Source organism: Contarinia nasturtii, unplaced genomic scaffold (genome assembly GCF_009176525.2).
Source record: "Contarinia nasturtii isolate CC-2019 unplaced genomic scaffold, AAFC_CNas_1.1 Cnas_scaffold_1240, whole genome shotgun sequence".
NCBI lineage: Eukaryota > Metazoa > Arthropoda > Insecta > Diptera > Cecidomyiidae > Contarinia > Contarinia nasturtii.
Genome location: NW_022198581.1, coordinates 6,003,907 through 6,015,732, shown reverse-complemented (window position 1 = coordinate 6,015,732; position 11,826 = coordinate 6,003,907). Strand labels below are relative to the sequence as shown.

The 11,826-nt window shown below is 34.3% G+C and overlaps 3 protein-coding genes across 7 annotated transcripts in view; 2 read left to right on the top strand and 1 right to left on the bottom strand.

Annotated features, from left to right (window-relative positions):
* LOC116345246 overlaps window positions 1-8,634 on the top strand; it is a 47,197-nt gene extending 38,563 nt beyond the window's left edge. For all 5 annotated transcript variants that reach the window (XM_031774465.1, XM_031774468.1, XM_031774467.1 and 2 more), the window contains exons 18-29: window positions 703-831; window positions 1,100-1,173; window positions 3,710-3,810; window positions 3,929-3,995; window positions 4,121-4,169; window positions 4,281-4,508; window positions 6,483-6,703; window positions 6,895-6,991; window positions 7,194-7,339; window positions 7,497-7,556; window positions 7,771-7,950; window positions 8,088-8,634. In XM_031774465.1, the coding sequence (XP_031630325.1) occupies window positions 703-831; window positions 1,100-1,173; window positions 3,710-3,810; window positions 3,929-3,995; window positions 4,121-4,169; window positions 4,281-4,508; window positions 6,483-6,703; window positions 6,895-6,991; window positions 7,194-7,339; window positions 7,497-7,556; window positions 7,771-7,950; window positions 8,088-8,225 (1,490 nt within the window). In that variant the 3' untranslated portion in view covers window positions 8,226-8,634. The remainder of the gene's footprint in view (window positions 1-702; window positions 832-1,099; window positions 1,174-3,709; window positions 3,811-3,928; window positions 3,996-4,120; window positions 4,170-4,280; window positions 4,509-6,482; window positions 6,704-6,894; window positions 6,992-7,193; window positions 7,340-7,496; window positions 7,557-7,770; window positions 7,951-8,087) is intronic.
* Window positions 8,635-8,946: 312 nt separating this feature from the next.
* On the top strand, window positions 8,947-9,505 carry LOC116345019 (39S ribosomal protein L42, mitochondrial). Its single transcript, XM_031774013.1, has one exon. It carries the CDS (start codon window positions 8,955-8,957, stop codon window positions 9,411-9,413), a length of 459 nt encoding a protein of 152 aa, XP_031629873.1. The 5' UTR covers window positions 8,947-8,954; the 3' UTR covers window positions 9,414-9,505.
* Window positions 9,500-11,750, bottom strand: LOC116345018 (cyclin-dependent kinase 10). Its single transcript, XM_031774012.1, has 6 exons — window positions 11,593-11,750; window positions 11,388-11,521; window positions 11,244-11,316; window positions 10,548-11,153; window positions 10,212-10,430; window positions 9,500-9,708 (listed from the first exon to the last, which is right to left on the bottom strand). The coding sequence occupies exons 1-6, from the start codon at window positions 11,600-11,602 to the stop codon at window positions 9,542-9,544; spliced, it is 1,209 nt and encodes a 402-aa protein (XP_031629872.1). The 5' UTR covers window positions 11,603-11,750; the 3' UTR covers window positions 9,500-9,541.
* Between the last annotated feature and the right edge of the window lie 76 nt (window positions 11,751-11,826).

Here is an 11,826-nt window from a genome sequence, read left to right as displayed (position 1 = left end):
AGAGAGAGAGAGAGAGAGAGAGAGAGAGAGAGAGAGAGAGAGAGAGAGATGGAGAGAGCGAATTGTTTAAAATGCGATAGTCATCGTTGCTATAATGGTAACGCGTGTTTAGTTCCGAAATACACACTTGATGAATAACATCATTTCGGTTGCCATTGAATTTGTTCATTGATTTGATTATGTGATTGATATTTGAATGAATGAAATTTACGACCCGATTTCGGGTTCAATCCAATTATGTTGCTTACTTGAACTTTAGTGAAAACCACATTTCAACGAATACCTTACCTCGTCCGGTCCCGAATCAGTCTATTATGCGCTTTGATGAATGTAACTGGATCGGTAATATTGTCTCTTGAATGACCTTTTTGGTACATCCATTTTGGTTCAACACCCAAAGAATTACTCTGAATAGACCATATCTATTCATACGAATTTGATGCAGTCAAATCACACCGTTTTGCATACAGAGATACGAGATAGATAGAAAAAGATGAAAATGCATGTAACGTGGCAAGATATAACAAATCGTATATCACAATGAAATATTAATTGGAAATAAAGCACAAGCTAGATGTTCCGTGTGAATGTGTGTGTTTGAGTGTTTGCAATAAAATTGCAATTTATCTTTTTTAACCACATTTTGTTTTATACTTAAATCGTCCATTTAAAGGTTTTATTATAAATTATCTTTTTCTGCAGTAACTTCAATACGTGATCACACAATAAATATAACGCATGTGAATCGAGTTCATAACGGTATCTATGTATGTGTGGCAAATAATGGCATTCCACCATCCGCAAATGCAACATTTCAAGTCGAAGTTCATTGTAAGTAAATAGACAGCAACACTCTCCGCATAGCATAAATGGAGTTTTTCTATTGTAAATGGTTTCATTTGATGTTAAATCCGCATAAACATATTTTCTATATTCGAATTGTACACTATAAATCACTTTGATATTCGATGCATTGATATTTAAAATGCATTGAAATTCAATTTTATGGAAACGAATGCAAATGCCCGTTTGATGCATGGAGACAATTTATATTCGTATTTCTTATTTTATTTTTCTCTTGATGATATTTCTTTAATAGTTCCACCATTGATTCGAGTACGAAATCAATATTTGTATGCTTTTGAAGGAGGATCTGTTTCATTGGAGTGTGAGGTAAGTACATTACGTTATTGTTATTTCTCTTTCTCCCTTCAATCCTTTTGATGAGTAAAAAGTACTTATATTGCAAATCATTATTGTATTGCAATTCAACGTTCCTTTGCTGACAATCAAAATTTCGTTTTCAATGCAAGCAAAAGAGCACAACAAACATTCTCAACATTTCGACTACACTGTTGACGAAACTTATACTTATCATGATAAAAAGAAAAGCGCTGAAAAGTATTTTGATTTCGAAGTTATACACGTTACAATGGCATCTGCTGCTCGCTGGATGCACACACGTTGGAAATGGTCTATGCATGGAAAAGGTGTAATTTTTGTAAAGATATGAATCGAGAAATGCGAAACGAACCATATTCGATACGTGCATATTGCACACCGTTTCACGGCGTACACATTCAATTTATTCGCAATTTTCCTTCCGTTGCACATACGCGGAAACAAATTAGCTTTTGAAAAACAAACACATAAGATATTGAAGTGTTGTGTTTACACACACACACAGCATCCTGCCAGAATATGCAATTTTAAAAGAATATGTATGCGATAAGCGAAAGAGAGCACTTCTGGATTAAAAGCCATTCAAGCTCAGCGAGAGAGAGAAAGAGAGAGAGAGAGAGAGAGAGAGAAGGAGAAGGACAAGAAAATCAAAGGAAATCTCAAGCTGTTCATCGATTTCTCAGCGATTGCAATTCGCTTTGTAATTCATTCGACATTATACAATGGGGGCACCTGCGTTTCATAATTCCATTTATTCAATTCACGCTTTCTCGACTGTTCGTCTAAACACATGCGACCATCAAACGCACACTAAACATTCACTCACTCGCACACTCCATATCCGGCTAATTGCATAATCACCGGTGAATATAATGAATGTGTGCTTCAATTTTCCATCGTTTTTCCTCTCTATTCGTTCGCCTTCAGAATAATAGATAAAGAAAAACCAAGCGGTAAGAGTGATGAGATTGCAATACAGAAAGGATTTCAAACAATGTTTGACAGTTGACGCAAACAATAATAATAACAACAACAACAAATCCATTACGATATTGATGTGCACCTTTGTTGTGACTCTTTGGAATGTGTTTGTGTGGAGACCGGCGGTAAAACAATGAAACGATATCAATACTTGGTTGGATGACTCCAATGCTACCTCGCTTATTCACTTGCTTACGAAATATAATCACATTTTTCATTATGTGAAACGCTGTTTCGTAATATTACTCCGTTCGATATTGTGTCACTTCATCGAGTTGGCTTAGCCCTTTTCTTTGTCATTCTCGTATCCACTATTTTATTTTCATTTCGTTTATTTGTTCGTTTGGCGATCCTTTGTGGTGACCGAGTCACAAAATGCAAAAGTTTTTTTATGCAAATTTTGTTATCTAAATTTTCATACTATGTTGAAGTGATTGCGTGCTGTTGCATTCGCAGCTGCTGAAATTTAGTCATGCTTGCATTAGCAACAACGGGACAGCCAGTGACAGCAGCAACATCATATCCATCGTTGCATGTGATTATGTGGTCCGGGCATTCCATCATTGTCTTATCCGGCCTTTTCATCTTTTCCCATTAAAAATTGTGTGTGCTTTTTTCCACTCATTATTTTTATTAACATTATTATACAGTGGAAAATGTACGAGGGCGCGAGCAATCTACCGTTATCTCTGCGGTTGGTCTGCGTATTTTCGTTAACTTTTTTCTACAAAATGGGTACGACTGATTCATTTTTCTTCCATCTATCGTTCTAACTCACACTCTCTCTCACTTGTCCAGAGTGAAAATCTGAAAATTGAAATGGAAAGCTCAAAGTTTGCTTTGTGCACGATTTTTACGGCAGAAACGATAAAGCAAAAAAAAAAAATGAATTGTGAAAAAAGTCGCTGCAAATACTTAAATAGTTTTTAAATCGCTTTTTGGTGATATGAAAATGATAACGACAACGACGACGACAACAACGAAGATGAGGACAATGAAAATGAACAAAGCTACAGAATGGCTCAGCGAATAGAGAACAAATCCACACGCACACACGTATCCTCATCCACAATGTGCTTTAAAAAGCAAATCAAAATTTCCGCGTTAGAGATTGGTGTTTTATGTGCTCGCGAGAGCTACTGTCGTCTAGATAACGAAGAATGCAATTTCAGAAAAAAATATAAATGTTAGCACGATAAAAACCTGCCAAAAGGAAAACGGAAATAGTGGTATGGTTGGTGGTGTCTGTATGGTAAAACAATCTCAAAATATAATATGCTTCGTTGATGATATTTGCATGCCGACCCAATCTAAAATAGTTTTGGGATATCTTTTTGCTCATTAAAATGTGCCCTCCCCCATTTTCACATTTAGATTTAAGCAAAACTAGCTCATCAAATGTCTTATCTCTCCATAATATCCATTCACATAAACTTATCTATTCGATTAAAACTAAATGACAATTTTCATTCCCTCTTTTCTTCTCTCTCTCTCTCTCCCTCTTTTCATCTTTTTCTCTCGCTTTTTCTTTTACAAAACCACTTAGACTGAAGCATTTCCAGAGCCACTCAAATATTGGAAACGTCGTTCGGATAACCGAATTATCGACCAAAACGACAAATACCGCATGGAAACCTACACAGATGGGTAAGCTTGAATTCATCACATCACATCACACCTACACACATAAACACAAACTATTATTTCATTGTTACCATAAATGGTATGGTTTTATCTATATGTTTTTGTGTCGTTTTATATTCAGGTACAAATCATTGATGCGTTTGAATATTACGAATGTTCGTCCGGAAGATTTTGGCGAATACGAATGTGTAAATTGAAAATTGAATTCATAGATAGATATTTGAAAAGAACAATTTTATTTCATTTTTCTTCTAAGACAATTTTATATATGATATTTTTATATTCTAATTTTCTAAAAAAATAATTGTTACAGGTGAGCAAAAATGAAATAAACACAACGGCAGCACCATTCTTCGTTTATGGTACGAGTTTCTAAACGTCTCACAAAATCATTAAATTTAACCAACTCAATTTTGTTGGTGATTTTTTCACATTTTTTTTTTGTTTTGTTAAATTTTTCAAATCAATTTCAGATGGTGCACGTCATCCAACACGTACTTATTCGGATATTGCTGAATTCGGTACATTACCACCGAAGCCAGTGTCATACACTGAATTTTGCCCACCACCAAACTGTCCATCGCCCAACTGTGATGAATCTCGTTGCAATAATGCTTACTTCCAACATCATGATATTAAAATTGAAGAATTACGATTTAAAGGCATTCGATTTCCGGGCATTACAGCAAATCGGACTTTCGGTATGTTTGCATTCAATAACCGATTTTTATTTCGCTCTTTGCTGGTGGAAGCTTTTTTTTATGTTCGCATGTTCAACACATTTTAATGATGCGAAAGATTCCATTCAATTCATGTGAATAATTTCTTTAATGTAATATTTGCATTGTGAATACCATTTAACTAATGCTGTCGAAAGACCGATTTAAAATGAATTTATAATTAATTCGATGCATTTAGCATTCCGTTTCATTTAAATGCATTTTTTGGAGAATGAAAGGAAAAAAACGTCTATAAATTTATTGAATATTTTTTAAATGGTTATTTTTCCTCTACTGTTTTAACATTTGTGTTTGCATTCATTTAATGCAAATATTGTTTACATTGTGTTTGTGTATTTTATTAAACGATTTTTAACATGTTTTATTTTTTACCCCGTTTCACACAATCATTTACGAATCATTGATCGTTGGTAATTCATCAAGTGTTTGCTGGGCACTATGAAATTTCGTACATAAATCCGAAAATGAAAAACTATTTATGAAGAGTTCACTATATCATTCATTTTTTGATATGAATTATTGTTCAGAGCTGAACATGACTTGTGAATAAAATGTTATTTACTCTATTCTCTCCATATCAAAATATATATTCGTTGCCAACAAAAAAAAAACAGAGTATTGCAAATATGTCACATATTTATGTTGAGCTTAAAGCAATGTTCAACATACAGTGTCTGTCGTCATCGTCAACACAATCGAATAATAATTTGTTGAACACTATATTTGATTTCATCGGCTAAATGAAGAGCGACAGCATCAGTTTGAATTGAGTGGAAAACAGATATAGAAACAGATCTGTTGTGAGTGATTTTTCAGTCTCTCAATGTACAGTGCAAAAAGTGAACAGTTTAAGCGTAAAAATTTATGGAAATTGCAGAAAAAAGCACTAACAGTGGATAGTGATATTCGTAAAGAGTTCAATGTTATTTATAAGCATTTCCATATTGCTAAAAAAACTCATTCACATAGTCAACAGCAGAAAGCTGGCAAAGCAAATGATGTGTTGCGAGCAACAGAAATGAAAAGCGACGAAGAGCCAACTGAAATACAGAACATTCTTAACTCTGAATCCATGCACTACATGCTACTGAAAACATATTAAAAATGTATAAATAAGTGCTCCCTTAACGCCATACTGAACACTGTTTGTGTTTGTTTATCCAGTGCACATTTTTTTATTCTCACACAGTTTACATTTTCATTTTCTCTCTACACTGTCGCCTTCCGTTTCTCTCACTCTCTTATTCTCCATCTCAATTACAGTGGCTAGCCCACTATCCCATATTTGTGTGTGTGATTTCTCTCAAAAGAGCGGTGAAATTGAGATTTTTCTTTCATTCATTCATTTTTTTGTTCTACAAATATTTTTATTCTATTTGAAAGGCACTCTTTTTGCTACTGTGCTCAGAGATGTCTCTCAGGCGCTCAAAAACTCGATCCTTTTATTCATTCCTTGAATCGTTCCATGTCGTTTTTTTTTTGAATAGATTAAATAAAAGAGCAAACATTAAAAATATAATACTGATACGTTCTTTTTTTCGTTTGTCTTTTATCATTTGTCTTTCTTTCATTCACATCGCACAAATAATTTATGCACTTTTATTACTTGACTATGTGTAGTTTGTCTCTCTGTCTGTCTGCGTGTATTTGTGCAATGCTCTCTTGTTTGCCACTGTTTATTTCTCACTTATACTTTTCATTCACATTATCCGCAATGTTCACTTGTTTTCTGCATTACTTTAATGCGCTGGTTTCATTCTGTTATTTCTGCAGTTGCCCACTAGCACACTCTTTTCGCCCCAATTTTCCATCAGATTTTTCTACTTTCTCTCTCTCTCTCTCTCTCTTTCTGATTCAGAGGCTATGTAATTTTTTCGAATTTTTATATTTCATCTCATTTTTTCTTTTCCTCTTTCCCGTCTATCTACCACATAGATTGTGTGCTGTATGCCGTTGGAAAACCAGTTTACCATAAATTAACAGATTCGGTAGCGTATGGATCATGGCTAAAAGATGCGCGTCCACGCACAGAATTCGCCGAAAAAATATGGACCACATATGAAACGGATCGCACGAAAATTTATGAGTTTGCCGACAAACAAATGTTCCGCAATAATCAAGCGAATGAGCTACACTTAAAGTCGCCCGGATTCCAAGTATGTGATATATATACACGATTACATATCTCGTCACACGCTGTCTTAGTGAATTCATTTGGCGAGATTTCTTTCTCATGTGATGCCGTGATTTGACCAATCACGTGCCCAACTCAATGCACCACCGTGGAGATTTCCATTTAATTTATTTCATTCGTATTTGTTTTTACCTTTTTCGTTCGTTAATACAGGGTAACGCACATGTTGTTTACAACGGTTCATTCTATTATCATCAACAAGAGAGCCCAATCATCATTCGATACGATTTGCAAAAGCGTGAAACAATTTGTAAGTATTTCATCCTACATAATTCAAGTAATGTTAAGGTGTATCAAAGGCAATTTCCCTTTGGCATTGCCCCAATATTATTCATTCAAAATTTGAATGAAACATTCTCAATCTGATACGTCGGCGACTAAAATGTTCCATTCATTTCTCCCTCCCTCTCTCTCTCTCTCTCTATCTCTCTTTCGCCATACTTCAAACGAAGGTAATGTAACGTTGCCCGAATTTCAATATAGCGGCGATCACTATCTGTACACAACCAAATGTAATTACGTTGACTTGAATGCCGATGAAAATGGTCTTTGGGCCATTTATTCATCAAGCAAATCTACAAATACATATGTCGTTAAGGTAAATTCACAAAATCTTTCTTTGGCCAAATTAAAATACCATCTTCGTTTGATTATTCCGAAGTCCATTGAAATTGTACATCTTTAAATTTTTGGTCTTTTATGTATTTGAAAGTTTTTTTTTTTTTGTTCTTTTTTATCCATTTCCAATTAATTAGCTTGATGCAAACACATTACAAATTCAATTCGGTTGGAATATTAGTCTAAATCATAATAAAGTAAGTTCAACAGTGCAAGTCATTTATTCATACATTCATTGTAATATAACTTTTTGCATTTTATTTATGGAATTTCGTACATTATGGCCAACACATAAACATACGTCAAACTTTCTTTTTACTTGTTAATGCATGTTTTGTGTGTTGTGATGTTGATGCCACGCACTGTTTCTTGCCAACTCATCCAAATTTTACCATCACGATTTATTTGCAGGTGGGTGAAATGTTCATCGTATGCGGTGTATTGTATGCCATCAATTCGGTAACCGAACGTAGTACGAAGATTGTTCTGGCAATGGATTTATATCGGTCAAACGTTTTGAATGATTTAAACTTATCGTTTACCAATCCATTCTCACACACCACGATGGCTTTATACAATCCAGAAACGAAGGTATTTACGCATGCTCTAATTTATTCACACAAATATGACAAATGCATCATTCGGATGTTTTTTTCTCTATCTCTCTTTCCATCTCGCCTCCTTTTTTCCTTTTTGCTATATATATATGTGTGTGTACTTTTTCTTAGGAACTTTTCACATGGGATCATGGCAATCAACTAACATATCCGATACGATCGAGTGGCATGACTGAGTATGCATCGGCAAGTGAACGAAATGAAGAAGCACTAAATGCCCACGCTCAAACTGGCGATAACGATAAATAGAGATTAATTTTAATTGGTGTTTGTATGATTTTTTTGTGTGTATTTTCGTGAAACAAAATTTTGTGTACATGTCTGTTCAATTCTTTTACTTTTATTATCATCGTCATCATCATCATAATCATCATCCATGCGTCTATTTCTTTCAATATATATTCATATGCACCAAACTCATTTTCAAACACACGCAAAACATATGAATAAAAATTCTTATTTCAATTTCTTCGATTATATTCTTCGCGTCTAAAGTCGATAAACCGAATGAAGATGATGATTGAAACGGTATATATCTCGATCAAAAGTCCTGATACAAACAACAATAATAATAATTTTTATGTACATAAGAAGCATCAAGCTACATGTAGTTAAGTAAAAAAAAAAGTAACATTGTAATGACATGGTGTATGTGTGTATGAAATTTATTGACATAAAAAAATAAAAACAAAACTTATGTATGTATCACGATAAATGTTTCTGTTTTTTCTTCTCTTATTCCTGCTTTGTTCGTGTTCAGCATTTTTACGCTGTCTAGTGTGTATGGAAATCAGATTTAAAATAGAAAAGAAGTTAAACTATAAGTGATTAAAGATTCGTATTTGGAAAATACGGTAGGTAGTGCCATCTATTGAAAATCAATTAAAAAAAACTCTTATAACCTTGTGTTATACGCCGTATTTACTTCACTATTTTGTTATACGATTTTTCAAAGAGGTAGATTTTGACAGCTGTCAAATGATGGTTTATTCGGTGTGTTCAAAGTTATATTGCGGAAAAATGGCAGCATTACGGCTAAAAAGTGTGAAAAACGTAACAAAATGCCTTTTAAGTGGCAATTTTTGTACACAAATTCGACAAAAATCAACGAAATTATTGACAACGGCCGTTGAATCATTGAGCACCGTTGAAAAGGTGGTGACAACCAGTGATGGCAGCACATTTGTTGCCTGGCATCCAACACATGATTTTCCATATGAATTTTCAAAACCATTGCCACCATTGAATCAAATTCCAGCCAGTACACTGATGAAAGAAGAATCCATTCAACGAGCCATGGAAGCGTTCGGTTCAAAACATCCAGAAATTGCACGTCTAGAGCTCATGAAACTAACCAATACGTCAAAACACACCTGGAAGCCCAGACAACGTGACCGAAAAGCAAAGAAAACACAACCAGACCGAGAATATTTATAAATACATGCATTTAATTTGTATTGCTTTTATTTAGTGCTAAAAAAAAAAAACAAATAGAAAAATACCGCAAATAAAATTCAGATCAATTTACATTCTTTGATGTTTCTTTTATTTATAGTTTTTTTTTTCTAGTCATAGCGTTTCTTTTTTATCAAAGAACCCAAGAGATCGCTGATTGCCGGTAGTGTTGGTTCATTTGTAGATTGAAATTGAATGTGAGAGCTACTTGCAGTCACCGAATGGGTTTTCATATTTCGATGATGGGGGAATGTTGGCATTAGACCAGGATCACAAGCTGTATCATAGGAAATATATTGATTAATTTGAATTTGATTGTCACACCGAATTTAATCTTTTTGAATTAGCCAAATTTGTTGAAAATGTGCTCGAACTTGAAGCTCAAGAAGTACTTGCATGACTCTTATTACATTAAGTTGATTTATAACGCTGTTATAGGTACCGTGAAGGTGCGAACACTTTTTTTTTGTAAGTGCTGTTCTTTCTAATAGATTTAATGTATGGTACTTGAAAAATTATATGGAATAAGTGTACGCACCGGAAGAAGTGGTGTCGATAACAGCTTTGATAATTCATGACCCCATATTTTACATGATTAATCAAAGGTATTGAATTTTTTCATTTACATCTTTCTTCAAAAGATGATAAAAAAAAACTATCTATTGCAGAAGTAATCATTTAAAATCGGATTCATCAAATCATTTAAAATCGGGCTAATTCAGAATGTTTTTCGGTGTGAAAGAAACAATATATATAAATTAGAAGATTTATGACACTCACGCAATGGCATTTCTTTGAAGTATGTGCTTTCTAGACATTCTTCGGCGCTTGCTCGTTTCTTTGGATCGTACATGAATAAAAAGTTAAGAAGTCTTAATCCGGCACTTGATAACCATTGAAATTTCTGTTTTATATTATTATACGGTTGTTGTTTCAGTGTAAAACTCTTTAATGCTGGCATCGACGCAAGCTCTGACCATATCGAAGTCGATGGTGTGCCTGAAATTGAAAAATGTCGTCATTAATTCAATTGAATTTTCAAATGTGAATAAATGTAAAAAATAATCTTCTGAGAGCGAACAAAAAAAAAATACTGCACTGATTGATTGGTCTCACCCAATAGTTCGATAATCATTTCAATTTGTTGAATTTCCGTTTTTCCCGGTAGCAATGGTTTGTGCAATAATAGTTCACCCAAAATGCATCCGGCCGCCCACATATCAATTGCTGTTGTGTGTGTCGTTGCACCAAAAAGTAATTCGGGTGCACGATACCAAAGTGTCACCACGTTTGGTGTCATTTTCATTTCGGAATTGCTGAACAATCGTGCCAAACCGAAATCGGCAATCTTAATGCATCCTTTATCGGTCAACAGTAGATTTGACACTTTTAAATCACGATGTATGATGAAATGACTATGCAAATATTTTAATCCATTTAATACTTGTAAAATAATACATTTTGATTGTGCCTCTGAAAATGGTTGGGTCATATTATCGAGCAGCGATGCTAAGTCTTGTTCACAATATTCCATTGATATGAAAATGCTATCGAGACTTTTCCCGACAACAACTTCATTCAATTTAACAATATTTCGATGATTACATGATTTAAGAATTTGTATTTCGCGCAGACCACTGATTGGAAGACCGTCTTTTTCTTGTTGCATGCGAACACGCTTCAATGCAACAATTTCACCATTTCGACTGTCACGCGCACGATCTGACAAAGGAGAGAGAGGGGGTGAAAAAAAGAGTTTGATTTTGAAATACAATCCCTTTGTTTGGACAGTTGTCCATTAGATTTACATACAAACAACACCATAAGTTCCTTCGCCGATGCGGTTCAGCTTCTCAAATTCAGTGACCAATCGACATCGTCCGAGCTAATGAAAAAAGTACACAAAAATTGACTACAAAGTTGTAATTGGAAGTGATAAAATATGATGAGTCGAACCATATCTTCTTCGCGTATTTCAATGGGTCGTCCTGTCCGAAGTGATCGCAGCACGCCCTTTCTCGTTACGGGTGCTTGTGGATCATACGACTGAACTGCTTTTTTCTGCTCTTCATCGACAATGTTTATGTTTACTGAAAGTGAATCACACATTCATTTTCCATTAGAAATTGTTCAAAATTTCGTTCGAAGAATTTTAAGTTACCTAAAACCATCCTATATATATGCAATTATGTTTGTTATGTGCTTTATTTAAATTACGTTAATTGATTGATGAAATCAAAACCGAATTCTCACTTTCAAATGATTGCTATTCGGTGTTTTTATGTGACAGCACATCAAAAGCTAAAATGCTCGTCAATATAATCCACTTATGTTCGATACGCGTGAATATAGCCGCAAATGGTAGGTGTCAAAACAAGCATACAATTTAGGCGCG